This window comes from Erythrolamprus reginae, chromosome 7 (genome assembly GCF_031021105.1).
Source record: "Erythrolamprus reginae isolate rEryReg1 chromosome 7, rEryReg1.hap1, whole genome shotgun sequence".
Taxonomy (NCBI): Eukaryota; Metazoa; Chordata; class Lepidosauria; order Squamata; family Dipsadidae; genus Erythrolamprus; species Erythrolamprus reginae.
The window spans coordinates 80,462,698-80,488,683 of record NC_091956.1 but is presented as its reverse complement, the minus strand read 5'-3'; the positions used below and the strand labels follow the sequence as shown (position 1 = coordinate 80,488,683).

The 25,986-nt window shown below is 40.5% G+C and overlaps 1 protein-coding gene across 1 annotated transcript; it reads right to left on the bottom strand.

Moving 5' to 3' along the window:
* Positions 1–2,902: 2,902 nt before the first annotated feature.
* Positions 2,903–21,719, bottom strand: LOC139170567 (alcohol dehydrogenase class-3). Its single transcript, XM_070757960.1, has 9 exons — positions 21,505–21,719; positions 17,335–17,436; positions 15,653–15,794; positions 15,278–15,365; positions 13,500–13,719; positions 11,059–11,319; positions 9,547–9,682; positions 6,914–7,052; positions 2,903–3,258 (listed from the first exon to the last, which is right to left on the bottom strand). The coding sequence occupies exons 1-9, from the start codon at positions 21,514–21,516 to the stop codon at positions 3,234–3,236; spliced, it is 1,125 nt and encodes a 374-aa protein (XP_070614061.1). The 5' UTR covers positions 21,517–21,719; the 3' UTR covers positions 2,903–3,233.
* Between the last annotated feature and the right edge of the window lie 4,267 nt (positions 21,720–25,986).

Below are 25,986 nucleotides of genomic sequence, written 5' to 3'. Positions count from 1 at the left end.
TAATATGCTCATTTCCGCTCTGTGTTAGTTATAAAAATCATTGTAAGCTGTTTAATAATAATCATAATAATATTTAATATTTATTAGGTTTGTATGCCGCCCCTCTCCGAAGACTCGGGGCGGCTCACAACAGTAATAAAAACAATATAGTAGTGGAACAAATCTAATATTAAAAAACATATAAAACCCTATCGTTATTTTTAAAAAAACAAACAGCACATTCATACCAAACATAAAATAAAGTATAAAAAAGCCTGGGGAAGGTGTCTCAACTCCCCCATGCCTGGCGGTATAAGTGAGTCTTGACTAGTTTACGAAAGACAGGGAGGGTGGGGGCAGTTCTAATCTCCGGGGGAAGTTGGTTCCAGAGGGCCGGGGCCGCCACAGAGAAGGCTCTTCCCCTGGGGCCCGCTAAATGACATTTAGTCGATGGGACCCGGAGAAAGCCAACTCTGGGACCTTATCGGTCGCTGGGATGATGATCTCTTCTTCCATCAGCAGCATCTGACTTTATTGATATTCTTTGGAGGTTTAGAACAGGTATGATAAAACGAATAACTTATTTATTGAAAGGAGATTAGAAGTCTGGGTGGTTGGCCTAGAACCACGATGGCAAAACCTATGGCACGTGTGCCCAAAGTGGCACATGGAGCCTGTCACAAGCATCGGCCGTTCCTGTTCCGGGTTTTGGTGAGCATGCTCATGTGATGATCAGCTGGCCTTTATGCGTGTGGCGGTGCTGGAAACCGGAAGAGCTGGTTTTTCGGTGTGAGCAGCTGATTGGTGTGTTCGCATGCGCGGCAGTAACCGGAATACTTCCTGGCCAGCCTGCATGTTCATGCTGAAAACCGGAAGTTTGTTTTCCAGTGCGCGCATGTCCCCTGGGCAGCTCTTCCTGGTTGTGGCCCAGGCGTGCGTGTGAAACGCTCGCTTTTCGCCACTGAGTGCTGAAAAGATTTGCCATCACTGGCCTAGAGTTTGTTCATTCTTTTTAGCAAAAGGTGTATAGGTACGGGTAGATATGGCGCATTGGTTAATGAAGATTTGGCAAAGAGGAGCTCAGAGAGAAGACTGTTGAAATGCCCGGACTGCTGGAATTTCATGGCTTTTAAAGGAAAGCTGAAGTTCAGTTCTGGCGACCTCACCTACAAAAAGATATTGACAAAATTGAACGGGTCCAAAGACGGGCTACAAGAATGGTGGAAGGTCTTAAGCATAAAACGTATCAGGAAAGACTTCATGAACTCAATCTGTATCGTCTGGAGGACAGAAGGGAAAGGGGGGACATGATCGAAACATTTAAATATGTTAAAGGGTTAAATAAGATCCAGGAGGGAAATGTTTTTAATAGGAAAGTGAACACAAGAACAAGGGGACACAATCTGAAGTTAGTTGGGGGAAAGATCAAAAGCAACATGAGAAAATATTATTTGACTGAAAGAGTAGTAGATCCTTGGAACAAACTTCCAGCAGACGTGGTTGGTAAATCCACAGTAACCGAATTTAAACATGCCTGGGATAAACATATATCCATTGTAAGATAAAATACAGGAAATAGTATAAGGGCAGTCTAGATGGACCATGAGGTCTTTTTCTGCCGTCAGTCTTCTATGTTTCTATCAATGCATCTAACTGAGCATTACAAAGTTCCAACAGGACAAAGTTTCCAGAAAGTGGATCTATATTTTAAAGCCAGAATGATGTGGCAGAACATTGAGGTGCCTAAATCGGGAGGAAGGAAACCAGCAACAAAGGGACTGGGCCAAGGAAGTCAAATGGTGTCTTTGACCAATGGGCAGAACAGAAAAGCCATCAAGTTTAGATTGGGACCAACAGTAGCAGAGAAAATGTGCCAGATGAGGAAATATTCATGCGTCACTTGCACTTTTGCTTCTAGAACCAAATTTTAGATATACAGTGGTACCTTGTGATACGAACCCCGCCATGATACGAACATTTCGAGATACAATCCCGGGGTTCGGTAATTTTTTGCCTCTTACGAACTTTTTTTGACTTACGAACCCACCACAGATTGCAAAATGGCGCTCTGCTGGGCGCCGCCGCCCGGCTGTCACCTTTTGAAACAGCCAGGGGGCTTCTTGGCGTTTTCCCAAACGCCGAACCCGGAAGTTCGGCAAAAGTTCAGGTTTGGGTTTAGGTTCCGGAGGCTGCCGAGAAGCGCCTGGCTGTTTCAGAAGGTTACAGCCGGGCGCCGCCACCCAGCAGAGCGCCGTTTTCACAATCAGCGGCAGAGTTTTCAGCCGATCTGGAGGCTGAAATGGAGGTGGGGAATCCCAATAGGAGAAGGTGACAGGCGGGCAGCGGCGCTTCTTGGCGGCCTCCCGAACCTGAACCCGAAAAGTTCGGCAAAAGTTCGGGTTCGGGAGAACGCCGAGAAGCCCCCCGGCTGTTTTAAAAGGTGACAGGCGGCCGGCGGCGGCCAGCGGAGCACCATTTTGTGATCCCCCCCCTTGCACGCATTAATCGCTTTTACATTGTTTCCTATGGGAAACATTGTTTCGTGTTATAAACTTTTCACCTTACGAACCTCCTTCCGGAATCAATTAGGTTCGTAAGACGAGGTATTACTGTATTTCCAATGCCAATTTTTGATTTTGGCTTAATTTTGATTAGATTTATATGAATGAACCTCAGCTGGATGAGATAATGATATAAACCATAATCTGCAAGCCTTTGGTTGGTTTAATACAACCCTCAAAGCTAAAAAAATCAAACTACGTTATGGCTTGGTGTTACAGCTGGTACTTCCATGTTGCCTTTACCAAAAGAGCTTTTTTTTGGTTTCATTACCTCTATTTGAAACAAACCAGAACTACAACAGAATCCCTGAATAATTGTGGGTAAATCTGAAAGGGAAAAAAAACACACAACTTCACATATATATCCTTATAAGGTAATGACAAGTTTTAATCACGATTCTTTTTCCAAGGGGAGAATTACCCTAAACTGATTACAGTATTAGTAGAAGTTTTTTTAAAAAATAGTTTCTGATTTTAAGTAAACCTACAGTTTAATCTACAGTTTGATATTTCCTGATACACTAAGATGGAAAAAAGTTAAGATTGTATACAGTATTAAAACAAAACAGCTAGTGTGTGCTATCTTAAGGCATGATCAATGTTTTTTAGTGGCAGAGGAGGGTTCCAACTTGATTATTACAATTGTTCCAAAATGTGTGTTGAAAAGTTTTAAACATTATTTCTTCAGACCTTTTAAAGTTTCAGAACAGTTCGGATGCTGTAAAAAAAGAAAGAAAAACAATTTCAGACTCTGTAGTTGCAACTGTACCACAAAAGTAGGATTTCATATTGTATATTTACTAGAAAGAAAGCTGTATTTTTCCTCAAATTATGCAAGACTTGGCTTACAGTCATCAAGATGACGTTATATTTTTCCAGTAAATAAGACATTTAAGAAAATTTAATTATTGAAGGTAAATAGAGAAGTATTTTATATTCTACAGTAACTTAAAAAATCTTTAAAGAGAAATTTATTATTTATTATTTATTATTTAGATTTGTATGCCGCCCCTCTCCGCAGACTCGGGGCGGCTAACAACAAGACACAACAAATCGTAACAAATCCAAATAAATTTAAATATTTAAAAAGTTTGAAAAGAACCCCAATATACTAACAAACACACACAAACATACCATGCATAAATTGTACATGCCCGGGGGAGGTGTTTCAGTTCCCCCATGCCTGACAGTAAAGGTGGGTTTTAAGGAGTTTACGGAAGGCAGGAAGAGTAGGGGCAGTTCTAATCTCTGGGGGGAGTTGGTTCCAGAGAGTCGGGGCCGCCACAGAGAAGGCTCTTCCCCTGGGGTCCGCCAACGGACATTGTTTAGTTGACGGGACCCAGAGAAGGCCCACTCTGTGGGACCTAATCGGTCGCTGGGATTCGTGCGGCAGGAGGCGGTCTCGGAGATATTCTGGTCCAGTGCCATGAAGGGCTTTAAAGGTCATAACCAACACTTTGAATTGTGACTGGAAATTGACCGGCAGCAAATCAAGATAACATAAATTGTACAGTAAAAACAAAAATGCTCTTATGCCCCTTCTTACGCATTTTTTAGAGGTGAGGACTACAATTCCCAGAATGCTCAATATTGCAGTCTCAGCAATTTAAACTACCCCCAGTTTCCATTGCTTTGACCATTTATCTAGTAAAGCTAAATCATTTACCATATTACAGACGCCTCTAGGAATAGCTACACTTTTATCTCATTTCCTTTTTTTAAATTTCACCATTTCCAGTGAAAGGAAAGGAAGAGAGAGGTTCACGTCGCACTAACTGAAGGATTTTTGTACACCCTATTTTATTAATATGTTTTAGAAGATCATCTTAAATTAGCCATATTTCCAGATAAATAACGGTATCTTGTAGCCCTCCATGCATTTAGCAACTCTTCCCATCAAGTGCAGCTGAATAATCACATTAATGGGCTTCTTTCTGTAATTCACCCTTTTTATCTGTTTGAGTTCCTCTCGTTTTAACCTCTTCCCAGTATAAGATGGCAAGGAAAAGATACGTTTAAATAAAAAAATGAGGATTCCGGTAACTGAATAATCAAATTATCACAGATAATCCCCATTCGGTTAAAGACCTTGGTATACTAATAACAAAAGATCTAAGTGCCAAAGCCCACTGCAACAATATAGCCAAGAAGGCTTCAATAGTTGTAAACCTAATCCTACGTAGCTTCTGCTCTGGCAATCTCACACTACCTACCAGAGCTTACAAAACTTTTGCCAGACCCATCCTCGAATACAGCTCATCTGTTTGGAACCCATATCGCATCTCAGACTTTAACACCCTTGAAAATGTCCAAAGATACTTCACCAGAAGAGCCCTTCACTCCTCCACTAGAAATAGAATACCATACGAGACTAGACTTACAATCCTGGGCCTAGAAAGTTTAGAACTAAGACGCCTTAAACAAGATCTAAGTATTGCCCACAAGATCATATGCTGCAACGTCCTGCCTGTCGGCGACTACTTCAGCTTCAACCACAACAACACAAGAGCAAACAACAGATTTAAACTTAATATTAACCGCTCCAAACTTGACTGTAAAAAATATGACTTCAGTAACCGAGTTGTGGAAGCGTGGAACTCATTACCAGACTCCATAGTGTCATCCCCAAACCCCCAACACTTTACCCTTGGATTATCCACAGTTTACCTATCCAGATTCCTAAGAGGTCAGTAAGGGGCGAGGACAAGTGCACTAGAGTGCCTTCCGTCCCCTGTCCTATTGCTCTCCTATATCTCCTATACCTTTCTTCTATTCCTATATCTCGTCTTCTATTCTTTCATTGATATGTTCTATTACTATATCTTCTTTTCTATTCTTTCTTAGATATATTTTACTATGAGTATCTCCTCTGTAACCTTCATCATGTATTTTACTATGTGTATATTGATATATACCCACTAAAACCCTCATTGTGTATTGGACAAAATAAATAAATAAAATAAACTTCTCCCACTCTCTGATGCAACAGTCTTATGGCCCTGGAAAAAACCCTGTAGCATAATATGTCTTTTCTATAGGCAAAGATACTTTAACACAGGGGTCCCCAAACCTGGCAACTTTAAAAATTGTGGAATTCAACTCCTAGAATTCTCCAGCCAGCTATGCAATGCTGGCTGGAGAATTCTGGGAGTTGAATTCCACAAGTCTTAAAGTTTCCAAGTTTGAAGATCTCTGCTTTAACAACTCGCCAAAACAGCTGTGCTCCCACACCAGAAGATAACAGCAAGTTTTAAACGGATCCACTCAAAATCTTGGAAAAATATCCCAGCACCCAAACTGGCATACTAGTATCACTTCCCATTCAAAAGAAGGCAGTTGATCCAAGCAACATGAGAAGATTAAAAAAAAGAAACATAAAAAGCCAAGTCACTATCAAAAACAAAAACAAACCCTGAAAAAAGATGCAAGTTAAATACTAATTTTGGGCCTACCTAACTAAAAATAAGGCCCATTCTTCAGTAAGGATTATCTCTTAAAAGCCCTATATGAAATTCTGTTATAATATGATTTAGCTTTACTAGATAAATGGTCAAAGCAATGGAAACTGCAGTTTAATGTTTCCAAATGTAAAATAATGCACTTGGGGAAAAAGGAATCCTCAATCTGAGTATTGTATTGGCAGTTCTGTGTTAGCAAAAACTTCAGAAGAGAAGGATTTAGGGGTTGTGATTTCTGACAGCCTCAAAATGGGTGAGCGGTGTGGTCAGGCAGTAGGAAAAGCAAGTAGGATGCTTGGCTGCATAGCTAGAGGTATAACAAGCAGGAAGAGGGAGATTGTGATCCCCTTATATAGAGCGCTGGTGAGACCACATTTGGAATACTGTGTTCAGTTCTGGAGACCTCACCTACAAAAAGATATTGACAAAATTGAACGGGTCCAAAGACGGGCTACAAGAATGGTGGAAGGTCTTAAGCATGAAACGTATCAGGAAAGACTTAATGAACTCAATCTGTATAGTCTGGAGGACAGAAGGAAAAGGGGGGACATGATCAAAACATTGAAATATGTTAAAGGGTTAAGTAAGGTCCAGGAGGGAAGTGTTTTTAATAGGAAAGTGAACACAAGAACAAGGGGACACAATCTGAAGTTAGTTGGGGGAAAGATCAAAAGCAACGTGAGAAAATATTATTTCACTGAAAGAGTAGTGGATCCTTGGAACAAATTTCCAGCAGACGTTGGTAAATCCACAGTAACTGAATTTAAACATGCCTGGGATTAACATATATCCATTGTAAGATAAAATACAGGAAATAGTATAAGGGCAGACTAGATGGACCATGAGGTCTTTTTCTGCCATCAGTCTTCTACGTTTCTATGTTTCTATAAACTTAATATGCAGCAAAACACTTACCTCTTGCCAGCATGCATAAGTTCAAAAGCTTCATTAATTTGCTTAAAAGGTAGAGTGTGGGTCACAAATTCATCCACTTTTATTTTTTTGGACATGTATTCAGCGACTAACTTCGGTATGCTGTCCACGCTCTTCCATCCTGGCATGAAATAAAATCATTTCTTAATGCACAAGAATCAGGACAAGATAAAAATAACTATTAAGCGTCTTTACACCAGTATCAGGCAACAATTAAAAACTTACAAAAATGAATCTTAAAATTCAGAACTCAGATCTTCAACCGCCGTCAGCCTATAATGCAACTAAAATGGTAATCAAGTATAATATTAATCTTTATTATAAGTGAAGGAAAGGACACTTATTTATAAGCAACAGTTGTGCCACACATAAATTTGTGTGTTGTTTTAAAAATGATGCATTTTGGAAGATATTCTAAGAAGGGTGATACATTCTAGAAGTTGTTGAAGCTTATTTTTAGAACTTGGGAGCATAACAGGTGGATTTGTACCGGTGTTGTCTTTGCTAGTCCATGCGCGCCATCATTTTTTTTTCTAATTTTGGCCAATTTTTTCAGCTCTGCACATACACGGAAGGAGAATTGTCCATCTGCGCATGCGCAGAAGGAAAAACACTAGGGGATGTGTGTGCAAGATCCTAGCGGTACTCATCATGCGCAAAACGTCTCAATGCGCACCGGTAGAAAAAGGAAAGAAGAACCCACCACTGGACTATAACCAGTAACAACTATCTCTACTTAAAGTGCTGCCAATTTTGAGTTTCAACTTAATGGATTTAAACTGGAGAAGAATGGAAAAAAGTATGGAGTAGATACTATTTTACTGGACAGAATGTAAGAAAAAATATATTTACTTTGGGTATATCTACTTTAACCACACTCATTTCCTCCACTATCTACATACAGTTCCCAACACATTCTAAAAGACTTATATGTAAGCTTTTAACATAAAAAGAACCAAGTGAGAAGATATCTTATTTTCAATAAAGATAGGGTGGGACTGAAATGCTATGGGTCAAGATGCTGGAGTTCCGATATCGGTATATTGTGGATCATATTCACTTTGAGATTATGGACAAGAGGATGAATTTGGCCAATGAAACTAATCTGCGGGAACTGATGGGATGATGGGACAAGGTAAGAGGATATGTGGTTAGTAGAATTAATTAGAATTATTTTATAATATGTAAATAGATATATTGCTCTTAAGTTAAAATGGTACCGGCTCTCTGGAACCAACTCCCCCCGGAGATCAGAACTGCCCCAACTCTTCCTGCCTTCCGTAAACTCCTCAAAACCCACCTTTGCCGTCAGGCATGGGGAAATTAAACATCTCCCCCTGGGCACGTTTAATTTATACATGGTATGCTTGTGTGTGTGTCTGTTAGTATATGGGGTTTTTAAATCTTTAAATATTTTAATTAACTGGATTGTTTATGATTTGTTTTCACTTGTTGTGAGCCGCCCCGAGTCTTCGGAGAGGGGCGGCATACAAATCCAAATAATAAATAAATAAATAAAATATAGAAAATATCACCCCATCTTGGTGGAGGGGTATGAATGATGTTTGGTGGTGGGTACTTTGGGCATTGAGCACATTGTTACTTGTGTGGATGTTTTATTATTACTATAAAAATCAATTAAAAAAAATTTATATACAGTGGTACCTCATCTTACGAACTTAATTCGTTCCATGACCAGGTTCGTAAGTAGAAAAGTTTGTAAGAAGAAGCAATTTTCCCCATAGGAATCAATTTAAAAGCAAATAATGCGTGCAACCCCATCCCAAACGTCACCCCTTTTGCCTTGCGCCGTTGGGAATCCGCGCCTCTGGACTTCCGTTGCGAGCCAAAACGCCCGTTCTTGCGTTGCTGGGATTCCCCTGAGCCTCCCCTCGCTGGGAAACCCCACCTCTGGACTTCTGTTGCCAGCAGAAATGCTCGTTCTTGTGTTGCTGGGATTTCCCTGAGCCTCCCCTTGCTGGGATTCAAAGCAGCACTGGCAAAAATGAAGGGAATCCTAGCGAGGGGAGCCCCAGGGAAATCCCAGCAATGCAAGAACGGACGCTTCGGCTAACAACGGAAGTCCAGAGGTGGGGTTTCCCAGCGAGGGGAGGCTCTGGGAAATCCCAACGCTTCGGCTGGCAATGGAACTCTGGAGGCAGGGCATCCCAGCAGCGGCGGCTCGGATTTGTAAGGTGAAAATAGTTCAGAAGAAGAGGCAAAAAAATCTTAAAGTTCGTATCAAATGGCGTTCGTAAGACGAGGTACCACTGTATATAAAAAAAGATGCTGGAGTTCCAACTTTCAAGTACAGAAGTACCTCTAGATACAAGCTGCTCTACATGCGAGTATTCCAAATTACGAGCTGAGACGCGAGCAAAATTTCTGTTCGACACCCGAGCTCAAATTCGGGATACGAGCCGAGCGTCCACTAGGTGGTGCAAGAATCCCATTTTTTCCAGTTATCTCAGTGTGAAAAGCCAAATCTAAATGCATTTGTTCGAGATACGAATTGATTGACATATGAGGTTGGCTCTGGCACGAATTAAACTCGTATGTCGAGGTACCACTGTATTAACTACACTGGCAATGGAAAAGATCCCATAGAGGTGTACCTCCAAAAGCAGTCCCTTTCCATGTTCGTCCAGTAACCAGCTGGAATGGACGGGTAGAGATTTCTTGACCAGCGCCAGCAACTCCGACTATCACACTCACTCCCCAACCTTTATGACAGGCTTCCAAAGCTGCTCTCTGTTGAATGTAGAAGGGAAAATGAGGCAACGGATTGAGGTGACACAAGAAACAGGAAACTGTTAGAAAACTGAAGACTTTTTCCATGCTCTTGTAAAATAGCTAACTTACAATTGTGGCCAATCACAAAACAAATATTTAGCAGATGCTCAATTAATAACTGAGCTAATAAGAAATAATAAGAGTCGGGGTGGCGCAGAGGTTAGAATGCAGTACTGTAGGCTACTTCTGCTGACTGCCGGCAGTTTGAGACTCACCAACTCAAGGTTGACTCAACCTTCCATCTTTCCAAGGTTGGTAAAATGAGATCCCAGATTGTTGGGGGTAATATACTGACTCTTTAAACCTCTTAGAGAGGGCTGTAAAGCATTCTAAAGCGGTATATAAGTAAGTAGAATTGCTATAATAGTACTTACTTTATTTATTAATTAATGTAAATAATAGTACTTACTTTATTAATCTAATAAATAATAATAATAACAACAACAACAACAACAACAACAAGTTCCAGTGGATCATCCGTCAGACATGATGCTGTGGCACAGATGATCCACTGGAACTTGTGCCGGAACTACCATTTACCAGTGGCAAAGAACTGGTGGGACATAAGCCCGAAAAAGTGGTTGAAAATGAGCAAGCAAAACTGCTGTGGGACTTCCAACTTCCGACTGACCGAATTCTGAAGCATAACACACCAGACATCGTGATCGTGGAGAAAAAGAAAGTATGGAACATCGACATCGCAATCCCAGGAGACACCAGAATTGAGGAGAAGCAGCTAGAGAAATTAGTGAAATACGAAGATCTAAAAATCGGACTGCAATGACTCTGGCATAAGCCAGTGAAAGTGGTCCCAGTGGTACTTGGCACGCTGGGTGCAGTACCAAAGGATCTCAGCGGACATTTGAAAACCATTGGAATTGACAAAATCTCCATCTGTCAATTGCAAAAGGCCGCTTTACTGGGATCGGCAAACATAATTTGCCGCTACATCACGCAGTCCTAGGTGCTTGGGAAGCGCCTGACTGGGGATGAAATAGGAAATCCAGCATAGTGATCTCGTTTGCTGTGTTGTACTGACATCATAATAATAATAACAACAATAATAATCCCATAGCCAAATAATAATAATCATCCCACAGCCAAAGGATTATCAATACAAAGCTTAGCTTTGGCTATTTTCTTGGGAGGTGGAAAAAATTACAAGCAAGGCATGAGTACAGATACTTTACTATCACAATATTGTAAAAGTATCCTTGTGAATAAGATGATACTAGAGGCCTATACGTTGTAACATACTGTCTTCACAATTCACTTTTTTTAATTTAGAAGCTTTAATAAAAAATAAAATTGGCGGGTCCACAGATTGTGCTTACCATCACGCCGACATTCCCGATGCATTCAAAGGAGTAATCTACTCCACCGTCTGTTAATTCAACCAGGGCTTCTTGGATAGGCTTCTTGAAATCCTTGGGGCTGATGCATTCCGTAGCCCCAAACTCCATGGCTTTGGTAAATTTGTCCTTGTTGAGATCCACCCCAATGATCCTGGATGCACCGGCTGCCTTACAGCCCATGGTAACGGCTAGCCCAACTCCGCCCAAGCCAAAGACAGCACAGGTAGAGCCAGGTTCAACCTGAAAGAAAATGTGACAATTGGACCAACAACATGGGAAAGAAAGCTACAGAGAACAATTGCTACACAGGGAAAGTTCAATGCTTCTCCAAAGGACTAAACCAAGCTGTAGTCTGCTTTTAAAACTGACAAACATTTTATGCATTAAAGTTAATTTGGGTAGGTTAAGCCAGTGATTTTCAACCTTTTTTGAGCCGTGGCACATTTTTTACATTTACGAAACCCTGGGGCACATTGAGCGGGGGGAGGGTGGGGGCTAAAAAAAGTTTGGACAAAAAAATTCTCTCTCTCTCTTCCTCTCTCCCTCCCTCTTTCTCACCCTTCCTTCTTTCTCTCTCCATCCCTCTTTCTTTCTCTTCCTTCCTTCCTTCCTCTCTTTTTTGCTCTCTTTCTCCCTCCCTTCCTCCCTCTATGTTTTTCTCTCTCTCCTTCCCTCCCTCTTTCTCTCTATTGCTTTCTTTCTCTCTCTTTCTCTCTCTCTTGCTTTCTTTCTCTTGTTCTCTTTCTCTTGTTCTCTTTCTCTCTTGCTTTCTCTCTCTCTCTTGTTCTTTCTCTCTCTCACTCTTTCTCTCTCTTGCTTTCTCTCTCTCTCTCTCTTGCTTTCTCTCTCTCTGAGCTTCGCGGCACACCTGACCATGTCTCACGGCACACTAGTGTGCCGCGGCACACTGGTTGAAAAACACTGGGTTAAGCTATATTCTGGTTAGTTGCCATGGTTGAGAAATGCTAGAATGGAAAAACATTTTAGAGAAGAATCTTATTTATTTAACCTATGAGCTGTGTGCCCTATGCACACCTTTTTTATAATAATAACAGAGTTGGAAGGGCCCTTGGAGGTCTTCTAGTCCAACCCCCTGCTTAGCCAGGAAACCCTACACTATTTCAGACAAATGGTTATCTAACTTATTAAAATATTCCAGTGTTGGAGCGTTCACAATGTCTGGAGCAGCAGTCCCCAAACTACAGCCCGCTGAGGTCTTTTAACCGGCCCGTGGCAGCACACAAGATTTTACCGATCGATATAATAAGAGGGAGAAATAGAGAGGGAGAGAGAAATGAAGAGGAGAGAGAGAAAGGGAGAGAGAGAAAAGGAGAAATAGAGAGAGGGGGAGAGAGAGAAAGTGTGAGAGATACAAAGAGGGAGAGCTAGAAAGAGAGTGAGTGAGTGAGTGAGAGAAAGAGAAGAGAGAGAGAGAAAGAGAAAGAGGGAGAGATAGAGATGGAGAGAGAAAGGAAGAGGGAGGGAGAGATAGAAAGAGAGAGAGAGAAAAAGAGAAAAATGAGAAAATGATGGAGGGAAGGAACGAGGGAGAGGAAAATGAAACAAATGAGACAAAAGGAAGAGGGAAGAGAGAAGTGGAGAGGAAAGAGGGAGGGAGGGAAGGAAGGAGAAATGGAGTTTGTTGATTTAAGTTTAAATTTACTTGTTAATAAAGAAGTATAAATTACTTAATTATTAATTACTTATTACTTCTTCTTTATTTTAAATATTGTATTTGTTCCCATTTTGTTTTTTACTTTAAATAAGGTATGTGTAGTGTGCATAGGGATTTGTTCATAGGTTTTTTGTATAGTCCGGCCCTCCAACAGTCTGAGGGACAGTGAACTGGCCCCCTGTGTAAAAAGTTTGGGGACCCCTGGTCTGGATGGAAGTTGTTCCAGTGATTGTCAGGAAATTAACTGTCAGGAAATTTATCTTTAGTTCCAAACTGCTTCTCTCCTTGTTTAGTTTCCACCCATCGCTTCTTGTTCCACCCTCAGGTGCTTTGGAGAATAGTTTGAGTCCCTCTTCTTTGTGGCAACCCCTGAGATATTGGAACACCGCTATCATATCTCCCCTGGTCCTTCTTTTCATTCAACTAGACATACCAAGACAGGGCAGGAGTTCTGGGAGTTAAAGTCCAAACAAATTAAAGTGGCCAAGGTTGAGAAATGGTGGAATGGAAAAACATTTTAGGAAAGAATCTTGCTTATTTCGACCTATGACAATGAGCTATGTGCCCTCCACACATCTTAAAAGTGCTAAAATTGAGAAAGACTGCGTTATATTATAATCACCGCCCAGATTTGCTCTATATGAGGGGTGGTCTCTAAATAGGACATATAAATATAAATACAAAATAGTTTTAGGATTAAAATGATCTTGTAAGGAAAAGGATTGAGAAGAAGCAGTTGTCCTACCTTTGCAGTGTTCAAGGCTGCCCCATAGCCTGTAGAAATTCCACAGCCAAGTAGGCAGACTTTGTCCAATGGAGCTGAAGGGTCTATTTTTGCCAGGGATATGTCAGCCACAACGGTGTATTCCGAGAACGTGCTTGTTCCCATGAAGTGGAGAACTTGCTTTCCTTTGCAGGAGAAGCGGCTGGTACCATCAGGCATCACACCTTTCCCTTGAGTGACTCTGCGGTGGGAAAATTACTACATCATTCACATGTCACAATACATTAAGTTATTGGCAGGCTGCAGTACAGACTGAAAACCCTGATTTGGTGCACTGTGTTTCTTATTAGCCATAAATATGGATTAGGCACATCATACCGAGATGAAATTTAGTTATAAGCTTTGCAACCTATATAAAATAAAATCCATGTGTAAACCATGGATTAAGATTTAGCATGCTGTGTGGTGCAATGGTAGCCAATTCAATAACCCAGAGGGTAGGCAATCCACAGTAGGCATTAATCCCTCAGCCATATTTTTGGGGTCTTCCGGAGCAATCCCAAATTATATCTATAAACAGTAATGGACAGACAGACACCTGCTCACAGTCACTCATGCCCTCATCACCTCGAGATTCGAGTACTGTAATGCTCTCTACATGGGGCTACCTTTGAAAAGTGTTCGCAAACTTCAGATTGTGCAGAATGCAGCTGCGAGAGCAATCATGGGCTTCCCTAGGTATGCCCATGTTACACCAACACTCCGCAGTCTGCATTGGTTGCCGATCAGTTTCCGGTCACAATTCAAAGTGTTGGTTATGACCTATAAAGCCCTTCATGGCATCGGACCAGAATATCTCTGAGACCGCCTTCTGCCGCATGAATCCCAGCGACCGATTAGGTCCCACAGAGTTGGCTTTCTCCGAGTCCCGTCGACTAAATAATGTCATTTGGCGGGTCCCAGGGGAAGAGCCTTCTCTGTGGCGGCCCTGACCCTCTGGAACCAGCTCCCCCCGGAGATTATAACTGCCCTCACCCTCCTTGCCTTTCATAAACTCCTTAAACTGTTGTGGAAAGTACCCAACAGGTTTTAGGTTGCCTTACATATATTATTGTACTCTGGACGGGAAGGAGTTGGGCAGGCTATAAATTTAATAAATTAAATTGAATTAAATTTCATTGGTGATCAAGGCATTGATATTACCTGAAATGAAATGTCTGCAAGCAAAGAAGCATCCATCCATCCATCTACCTACCAACCAACCTACTGTCTGTCTCTGTCTATCATCTATCTATCTATCTATCTATCTATCTATCTATCTATCTATCTATCTATCTATCTATCTATCTATCTATCTATCTATCTATCCATCCATCCATCCATCTACAGTATCTCTCTCTCTCTCTCTAATCTATCCATCCATCCATCTACCTACCTACCTACCCATCCATTTTCCTCCCACCCACCTATCTATCTATCCTATTGATATATTATTTCTGATTGATTTCTCACCCAAGTTCTACATCTTGTTCACACAGGGAAGCTTTGAAATTCTCCCAATTGGAAAAGCAATCAGAAACAAGATTCTTTCACTTTTCTCATTTATACCATATACCGGAGCATTTAGGAAAGGAAGACCATCAACAATGAGCCTCCAGTTGAGCTAGCCTTCCTCAAGCGAGCTGGATTCTAAATCCCCATCCATGGACATTCACATACACTGTTCTACCAAGAAGCAAGCAAAGCACATTTGATTTCTGCAATGCACAAACCAGGAAAGAAAATGAAAAAACATTAACCTTATTTTCTGACAGAGATTCGTTTTAGGGTTCAAGCAGAATTTGCATTCGCCACATTGAGGAATATATAAAGGAATAACTGTGTCTCCTGAAAAACAGATAACAATTTCAACTGATCAAAAGTACACTGTATTAAACCGGAATTCCTCTATTTACACATTTCTCTATTTTGAGTGGCTAAGGGCTATATGCATGATTGTACACACTTCGATCACGTCACCCCTTAAACGCCGTCTTTCAAGGCTGAAGAGACCAAGGCGTTGCAACCTGGTTTCATAAGGGAGGAGCTCCATTTCCTTTATCATTCTTGTTGCCCTTTATTATTATGCCGTCATTATTCCTCTTGATAGAACATCAAGAGACTCAGCTTCTTACCTGGTTTAAATTTAGTCACTCCTTCTCCAACACTCTCCACAATCCCTGCTCCTTCATGACCCAGGATTACAGGAAAACTCCCCTCGGGATCAGCACCACTCAGAGTAAAGGCATCGGTGTGACACACGGCAGTAGCAATAATCTAGGAAGTTACAATGAATAATGGTGTAGAGCAGTGATTTTCAACCTTTTTTGAGCCGCAGCACATTTTTTACATTTACAAAATCCTGGGGCACACCACCAACCAAAATGACACAAAATGACATTCTAACGCAGTACATATTATACATATACAGTGTTCCCTCGATTTTCGCGGGTTCAAACTTCGCGAAAAGTCTATACCACGGTTTTTAAAAAACATTAACTAAAAAATACTTTGCGGGTTTTTTCCCTATACCACGGTTTTTCCCGCCCGATGACATCATATGTCATCGTCAAACTTTCGTCTGCCTTTAATAAATATTTTTTAAAATAAACTTTAATAAATAAACATGGTGAGTAATAATGTGAATGGTTGCTAAGGGAATGAGAAATGGTAATTTAGGGGTTTAAAGTGTTAAGGGAAGGCTTGTGATACTGTCCATAGCCAAAAATAGTGTATTTACTTCCGCATCTCTACTTCGCGGAAATTCGACTTTCGCGGGCGGTCCCGGAACGCATCCCCCGCGAAAATTGAGGGAACGCTGTATATTGTTGCAACAGAATTTTATGGATAGTCTACTAAACAATTGTTATTACTCCTGTTTTTTGGGGAATATAAGACACAGTTTTCCTCCCTAAAAAAGGCTGATAATTTGGGTGCGTCTTATTTATTTATTTATTTGTTTGTTTGTTTGTTTGATTTGTATGCCGCCCTTCTCCGCAGACCCGGGGCGGCTCACAACAACAATAAAACAATTCATAACAAATCTAATAATTAAAAAAAAAATTAAAAACCCCATTATTAAAGCAGACACACACACAAACATACCATACATAAATTATACTCTGAATGCAGTTTTTTTTCTCAGCCCTAACTAGCTGCTAACAATCTTCCCAGCTCTTCCCTTGCAAGCTCTTATATTGTTGCTCTCTGTGAAGAATGTTTTCCAACCCCTAAGTCTTTGCAGGGTTTTTTCATTGCTCTAACTTGCTCCGAATAAGTTTCTTTCCCGCCCTAACCAGGTGCTAACAATGTTCCCAGCTCTTACCGGCTTGCAACCTCTTTCCTTGTTACTCTCTGAGAATAATGTTTTCCAAACCCTATCTTTGCAGGGGTTTTTTCATTGCTCTAACTTGCTATGAATGTTTCTTTCCAGGTGCTAATGATGTTCCCAGCTCTTACCAGCTTGCAAGCTCTTTCCTTCTTACTCTCTCTGAATAAAGTTTTTTAAAGCCCTAACCAAGGGATAAAATAATGTGCTGGCTAAGGACGCTAGCCAGATGAATATCTTGCAAGCAGATTCTTTTTCCTATTTTGCTCCCCAAAAACTAAAGTGCGTTGCATACTCCAGTGTGTCTTATAGTCCGAAAAATATGGTAATCCTATTACTGGATTCTATCATTTATCACGGAAAGCAAGAATTGTAAAGTATAAAAGTAGCCACCCCAAATATTGGTCTTCATTGGCAGTTAAGAGTAGCTGCAATGAATACTACACCCACGTGTGCTGATCTACTAAAACTCAACCCTTGATTCATTACCTTGATACGAACTTCATGGGCTTTGGGGGGAGCAACCTCTACTTCCTCAATGGACAGTGGTTTGCCTGCCTCCCAGGCAACAGCTGCCTTACACTTGATAACCTAAAGAAGAGAAGAAACTTTCCATTTAATGAATTCAACGGAGATGATCGTATTTAAATCTTGGAATCAATCCCAGCATTTCCATTCAAGACTCAAGTTTGTTCATTACTAGAACCTTGGAGATCCTCCTAGAATTGAAAATGGATCTTCACTCCTCACCAAATCAGCAAACACTCTAGATCACAGATCTCCAACCTTGGCTGTCAAGATAAAGAAGTGTTTATGCATATGATTTGGGAATGCCCCATAGTGCGGGAATTGTGGCAAAAAGTGCAAGAGGATATAAATAGAATGTTAAATATACAGTGATACCTTGTCTTACAAACTTAATTGGTTCCGGGACGAGGTTCTTAAGGTGAAAAGTTTGTAAGACGAAACAATGTTTCCCATAAGAATCAATGGAAAAGCGATTAATGTGTACAAGCCCAAAATTCACCCCTTTTGCCAGCCGAAGCGCCCGTTTTTGCACTGCTGGGATTCCCCTGAAGCTCCCCTCCATGGGAAACCCCACCTCCGGACTTCCGTGTTTTTGTGATGCTGCAGGGAAATCCCAGCATTGCAAAAACGAGCGCTTCGCTGACAACGGAAGTCTGGAGATTGGGTTTCCCAGCGAAGGGAGCATCAGTGAAATCGCAGCATCGCAAAAAAACTGATGTCCTCGAAACCCCACCTCCGGACCTCTCTGTTTTTGTGATGCTGCGATTTCACTGAGGCTCCCCTCGCTGGGAAACCCCACCTCCGGACTTCCGTTGCCAGCGAAGCACCCGTTTTTGCGCTGCTGGGATTCCCTTGCAGCATCACAAAAACATGGAAGTCCAGAGGTGGGGTTTCCCATGGAGGGGAGCCTCAGGGGAATCCCAGCAGCGCAAAAACGGGTGCTTCGCTGGCAACGGAAGTCCGGAGGCGGGGCATCCCAGCAGCGGTGGTGGGTTTGTAAGATGAAAATAGTTTGTAAGACGAGGCAAAAAAATCTTAAACCCAGGGTTTGTATCTTGAAAAGTTTGTATGACGAGGCGTTTGTAAGACGAGGTATCACTGTACAATGGAAATGACAGTATTAGTTAAAAGTAATGCGATGGGAGAATTTAGAGAAATAAAACAAGCAGCAATAGAAAGCGCTCAGGCGGTAATAGTTTTGTGTTGGAAGGATGCGACAAAATGGACAATGCAAAATTGGTATAGGTACATGGTGGACCATATTCAATTTGAAATGATGGATAAAAGGATAAATTTGGATAATGAAACTGAATTGAGACAACGGATGGGACGGTGGGACAAGGTAAGACGATATGTGACGAGTATAATCCAAGACCAAGCTACAAGAAATAAATTGGAATCACTCTATAATATGTAATTAGATATTTTGCTCTTGGCTTCTAGTGGGTTATATAAGAAACACCCCCAATATGGTGGTGGGGTATGTGTGTGTATCGGGGTGGTAGGCAATTTTTTTTCACTGTGCACTGTTTTATGTTGTATGTATATTAACCTTGTTAAAAAATCAATAAAAATATTTTTTTTAAAAACAACCTTGGCAACTTTAAGACCTGTGGACTTCAACTTCCAGAATTCCTTAGCTAGTTTTGCTGGCTGAGGAATTCTGGGAGTTGAAGTTCACAGGTCTTAAAGTTGCTACGACTGGAGTCCCCTGTTCTAGATGTTTAGATGGGGATAGAATTCTTAATTTGCCAATGTCATTTGGAATGGGAAAAGTAGAAGAAATTCCACAACATTACCCCTTGTCCTTTTTAATCTGGATTTAAGCTTTGTTTGAACAGTTTGTTCAATTCTTAATGCAATGCACAAAGTTGCAAAATCAATGATAAGACGGAAACCAATTCATTTTTATGGAGCAAGGTTCAAAAACATGATGCCAAGTAAAATATTTGCAGTCTTCCCAGAGTTCTTATCTTTACCAACTATGCATTCATAAAAAAAGGTGTAAGAATAAATGATCAAAGTATTATGCATAAATTCATTTGACAATATGTTTTATAAGAATTTAGACTGTGAAGTTATGTAGAATTTCTGATTTGAGAACAAAGCACTACTTTCCTAATTTATACTGGCTAACAGGTCAATTTCAAGCGATTTTTTCATAACAGAGTAAACTTTTAAAATTATTTTCTAAGATGAATGGTTAGCAACTAGAAATTACAAAAGGCTAGAGAAATATATGTGATGCATTAAGCAATAAATCAGTTTTTTAAGCAGCTCCTGGAGGAGTATGTTGGTATGTTGGATATGCACACTGCCTTGAGTTATTTGTAAGCATAATAAAAGTACGATATAAATAAAATAAATAAATAGATGTTACAGTACTCCCAAGTTTCTCACTGTGTGGGTATGTTCTGGAAATCTGGAGCACAAGACTTATTTGAAAGCAATATTATTTTTTCACCTATTCTCCTCTCTAGGTGAAAAGATTAAGAGGCAAAAAATTGAGAAAATGATCCAAGTTAAAAAAAATATTCTTGGGTGAATGCAAATTTTATGTTACAAAACCCAGAAACCTTAACATGGCCTGTTGAATAGCTACTATCAAGTACTTTCAGAATGCATTGCATATTATGTTGAGAATATGTTGAGAATATAAATACTCCAACCCAGAATGTATTTAGGTCTAATGCTTTACAAATCACCTCTAAATCGATTTGTAAAACCAACCACCCAAAACCAGAAATAAAGCAAACTCCTACCTTTTGATTTACCATGGACGTGAACCCAGTTGATAAGAGGAAGAGTGTGAAGAAACCAAATCTGAATGCCTGAAGCATTGAGATTTAAGAACCTTTGTTCTGTAAATCAAAGCAGTCCACCAATCTTAAAAGTCTTGAAGTCCACAAGTCTTTAAAGTTGCCAAGTTTGAAGACCTCTGATTTAAGAACCTTTGTTCTGTAAATCAAAGCAGTCCACCAGTCTTAAAAGTCTTGAAGTCCACAAGTCTTCAAGTTGCCAAGTCTGAAGAACTTTCCATTTAGAAAGTTTCTTCCGTAAATCAAAGCAGAAATCAGGACAAACCAAACCAGAGAAATCACCAGCTTCAAGTCGAGTATGTATGTGGGGAAAAAAACCCCAAGGCCAAAATCAAGTACAACATTTATTATTACTATTACTATTACTATTATTGTTATTATTATTATTTTGTCTGAACGGGGAAACACATAAGGCCGCGTTCTTGGGAATCTATGGATTCAGTTGCTAAATTTATTTATTTATTTATTTTTATTTATTTATTTTGTCCAATACACAATGAGGGTTTTAGTGGGTATATATCTATATACACATAGTAAAATACATGATGAAGGTTATAGAGGAGATACTCATAGTAAAATATATCTAAGAAAGAATAAAAAAGAAGGCATAGTAATCAATGAAAGAATAGAAGAAGAGATATAGGAATAGAAGAAAGGAATAGGAGATATAGGAGAGCAATAGGACAGGGGACAGAAGGCACTCTAGTGCACTTGTATTTGTATTTATTTGTATTTATTTATTTTATTTATTTATTTTGTCCAATACACAATACATATTGAATACATACTACATATAGACATGTAGTAATATATATAAAGAAAAGGATAGAAAAAAAGATATAAAAATAGAGAAGATAAAATATATGAGATATGAGATAAAGGAGAGATAATTGGATAGGGGACGGAAGGCACACTAGTGCACTTATGTACGCCCCTTAAAATGCCCGAATATCGGAACGTGCCTGTCTGCCGACACGCGTGTCTTTCTGGAACCTCCAAATCTAGACAAACCCCGTGGCGGGCAAGCCATACAGAAAACGCCTCTTCCCACCTGTCGCCGTCTGAGTTACGACAGTTGGACACGTGTGTGTTGTGTGTGTGTCTCGCCAGCCCTTAGGAGACCTCTTTGCCCCAAACTGGAAGGAAACCCTACTAAACTCCGTGAAGTTTTTTGGCCAAAGCTCTGGATTCGTTGGGAAGGAAGCCAAGCTACCATGCTATGCAGGCCTCTCTCCCTCCCTTTCTCACGGCCTGGAGGCGGCTTGAGCGGTCGCTTTGTTGCCCCCCCCCCAACGCAAAAGCGTCTCCTTACCCCGCTCGCCATGGAACACGTGAATCCGCCGTGCCCTGATCACCCACTCCGAAAGGATCTCTTTCCTAAGGAGGTTCGGAGCATGCGCACTCGCCTACAGCCGGAGGGGAGAGAATAGAGACGCTGACGTGAAATGCCACGCCCACCCCTGGTTTAGAAGGCGCTGATTCTAAATCCTCCTGCCCCGCCCGCTGCGATACTCTCAGGTGCTGTCGTCTCTCCAGGTTGCCAAAGTCTCACATAAATAGATTGAAAGGAAATATAAACCGCTCCAAACTCGACTGCAGAAAATACAATAGAGCAGGCCTGGGCAATTAGGGCCGCATGAGAAGTTGGGATGGTTTTAGAGGCCCCGACTAGTATAATTAACTCAGTTTTACCCAATGCAGTATATTATTGGGTAGAACTGAGTTAATTATATTATAAATTATATTATTATATTATTATATTATAATATTATAATATTATAATATTATAATATTATAATATTATAATATTATATTATTATATTATTATAATATTATATTATTATATTATTATATTATTATATTATTATATTATTATATTATTATATTATTATTATATTATTATATTATTATATTATTATATTATTATATTATTATATTATTATATTATTATATTATTATATTATTGTATTACAGTATTACAGTATTACATTATAACATTATTACATTATTATATTATTATATTATTATATTACAGTATTACAGTATTATATTATTATATTATTATATTATAATTATTATTTATTGGATTTGTATGCCGCCCCTCTCCGCAGACTCGGGACGGCTAACAACAGTGGTAAAACAACATGAACAATCCAATTAATAAAAACAACTAAAAAACCCTTATTATAAAAACCAAACATACACACAAACATACCATGCATAACTTGTAATAGCCATGGGGAAAAGGATAACTTAACTCCCCCATGCCTGGCGACAAAGGTGGGTCTTAAGTAATTTGCAAAAGACAAGGAGGGTGGGGGCCGTTCTAATCTCTGGGGGGAGTTGGTTCCAGAGGGCCAGGGACGCCACAGAGAAGGCTCTTCCCCTCGGGTCCGCCAAACGACATTATTATATTATATTATATTATATTATATTATAGTATAGTATAGTATAGTATAGTATAGTATAGTATAGTATAGTATAGTATAGTATAGTATAGTATAGTATTGTATTGTATTGTATTGTATTATATTAATTATTATTATTCCCTTATTATTATTTATTAGATTTGTATGCCGCCCCTCTCCGTAAACTCGCCAGCTTAAAATTAGATATTTGATATTAGATATTAGATATTAGATATTAGATATTAGATATTAGATATTAGATATTAGATATTAGATATTAGATATTAGATATTAGATATTAGATATTAGATATTAGATATTAGATATTAGATATTAGATATTAGATATTAGATATTAGATATTAGATATATAATTAGATATATATACTGTATTATATCTTGAACACACAGTTCTTATCTAGAAAAGTTGGACTGACCTCCGTGGACGGGTCACAGACAGCAGGTGGGCCACATCCGGCCCTCGGGCCGCATCATGCCCAAGTCTGCAATAGAGGGATCAATGACTGAACTGCACTACCTGACTCTGTGGTTTCTTCCCCAAACCCCCAAAACTGTAACCCCTAAACTCTATACCGGGGTCCCCAAACTAGGCAACTTTAAGACTTGTGGACTTCAACTCCCATATACTGGATCGGTATTTAAAGTGCAGTATTTAAAATTTAAGAAGGCAATTTGATGTAGTTGTTTAAGGCATCATGCTGGAAACCTGGGGATCTTGAGTTCTAGTTTTGCCTTGGGCACCAAAGCAACTTGATGATCTTGGGTGAATCTCAAATCCTAGGAATGAGGAAATTGCAAATGCCACAAAATCTGCAGTGACTCCTTATGAACAGTAGGTGGCAGTAGAGTAACTTAGGTGAACTTTAATTCCCATCATGCGGTAGTTTTGACAGGTTCTGCAGAGGAATAATATATGGAATACAGTGGTACCTCGAGATACGAGTTTAATTCGTTCCGGACCTGGGCTCTTAAGTCGAGCAGCTCTTATCTCGAACGACTTTTCCCCATAGGAATTAATGTAAATAATTTTAATTGGTTCCAGCCCTCAAAAAACTCACAAAGTTAGTCTAAATTATGCAGAAAGACATGTTTTTAATGAAGAAATGTACATGTACATATAAATGAATAATGAAGTTTCTTTCGCTTAACTTGTAAACTTTCTTAAACTTTTAAATTTACATATGTTCAACTTCTCTGCCACCCAATCCTGTAGGACAGAGGTCCCCAACCCTTTTTGCACCAGGGACCGGCTTTAAGCGATCAAGAGAGGAATGGGTGAATGAATGGACGGAGGGTGGGAAGGAAGGAAGGAAAGAGGGAAGGGACAGGAACAGAGGAAGGAAGCAAGGAAACTTATGAAAGGGGAGAGTAAGAGAGGAATGAGTGAAGGGAGGGAGGGAAGAAGGTGGGAAGGAGAAAGAAAAGAAGAAATAGAGGAAGGGAAGGTAAAAGAGAGAAAGAAAAAGAGCAAGAAAGAAAGCTGCAAGCACCCCCCCGAGCCCCCCAGGCCGGCTGCAACCTTTTAAAACACGCGCGCCGCTTCGCAGCTGTCTTCTGAAGCCGAACGCGGAAGTTAGCGTTTGGCTTCAGGAGACAGCTCCTTGGCGCTTGTATCTCGAATTTGGGCTTGTAAGTAGAACAAAAATATCTCTCCCCTCCCAGCTCTTATCTCGAGTTGCTCTTAAGTAGAGCAGCTCTTATGTCGGGGTTCCACTTTATAGATTTCTGGCTTTCTTGCAGGACAATTGGATGGAAAGGATAACAACTGTAACAATTCAATTCAATTCAATTTATTAGATTTGTATGCCGCCCCTCTCCGAAGACTCGGGGCGGCTCACAACAATAATAAAAACAATATTCCAGCGAAAACAAATCTAATATTAAAAAGCACATAAAACCCTATCAGATTTTAAAAAACAAACAACATATACACACCCTTTTACGGCATCCTTTCTTAGTGCTTTTTTCATTTTTTGTTCTCAGGGATATCCAGTGGTTCTCAACCTTTCTCATGCCACAAGTTGTGGCCCACAACTCCTTAATACAGTTCCTCATGTTGTGGTGACCCCCAACCATAAGTCTAGCGCCAATTCTCCCAACAGAGCTTTAAGCTGATTGGCAGGAAGGTCAGAGGGACAACCCCACTGTAAACCCCTGATTGGTTGGATTGTAAAAATAGGTTCCAAGGCGCCAGAATAGAAGCTTTAGTTCCTAACACCATGGGAAATTTGTCCTTTCCCGTGGTCTTAGGCGACCCCTGTGAAATGGTTGTTCGACCCCCGAAGAAGTTCTGACCCCCAGGTTGAGAACCACTGTGTTAAACAGAAGGGGCATCCCTACAGTCGACCTTACCGCATTTCTAAGAGGTCTGTATGGGGTGCATAAGCACACCATTGTGTCTACCGTTCTAATTGTTCTAATTTACCTGTACCTACTTTGCTTATGTTTATGTTTATACCAATACTTGCTAGCTTGTTCAAACCAACAAACAATCACCAATGAAGGCAAATACAGTGATACCTCGTCTTACAAACAACTCGTCATACAAACTTTTCAAGATACAAACCCGGGGTTTCAGATTTTTTTGCCTCTTCTTCCAAACTATTTTCACCTTACAAACCCACTGTCGCCGCTGGGATGCCCCACCTCCGGACTTCCGTTGCCAGCGAAGCGCCCGTTTTTGCGCTGCTGGGATTCCCCTGAGGCTCCCCTCCATGGGAAACCCCATCTCCGGACTTCCCTGTTTTTGTGATGCTGCAGGGGAATCCCAGCAGGGGAATTGCAGCAGCGCAAAAACGGGCGCTTCGCTGGCAACGGAAGTCTGGAGGTGGGGTTTCCCAACAAGGGGAGCCTCAGTGAAATCGCAGCATTGCAAAAACACAGAGGTCTGGAAGTGGGGTTTCAAGGACTTTGGTGTTTTTGCGATGCCTCAATTTCACTGAGGCTCCCTTCGCTGGGAACCCCCACCTCCAGACTTCCGTTACCAGCGAAGCGCTCGTTTTTGTGATGCTGGGATTCCCCTGCAGCATTGCAAAAACACAGACGTCCGGAGGTGGGGTTTCCCATGGAGGGAAGCCTCAGGGGAATCCCAGCAGCGCAAAAACGGGGTGAGTTTTGGGCTTGCACACATTAATCGCTTTTCTATTGATTCCTATGGGAAACATTGTTTCATCTTACAAACGTTTCACCTTAAGAACCTCGTCCCGGAACCAATTAAGTTTGTAAGACAAGGTATCACTGTATATGTGTCCCAGGATAAATACTGCTGATACAGTTCTACAGAGGAATCATTGAGTCTGTCATCTGCACCTCTATAACTGTCTGGTTTGGTGCTGCAACCCAACAGGACCGACACAGACTTCAGAG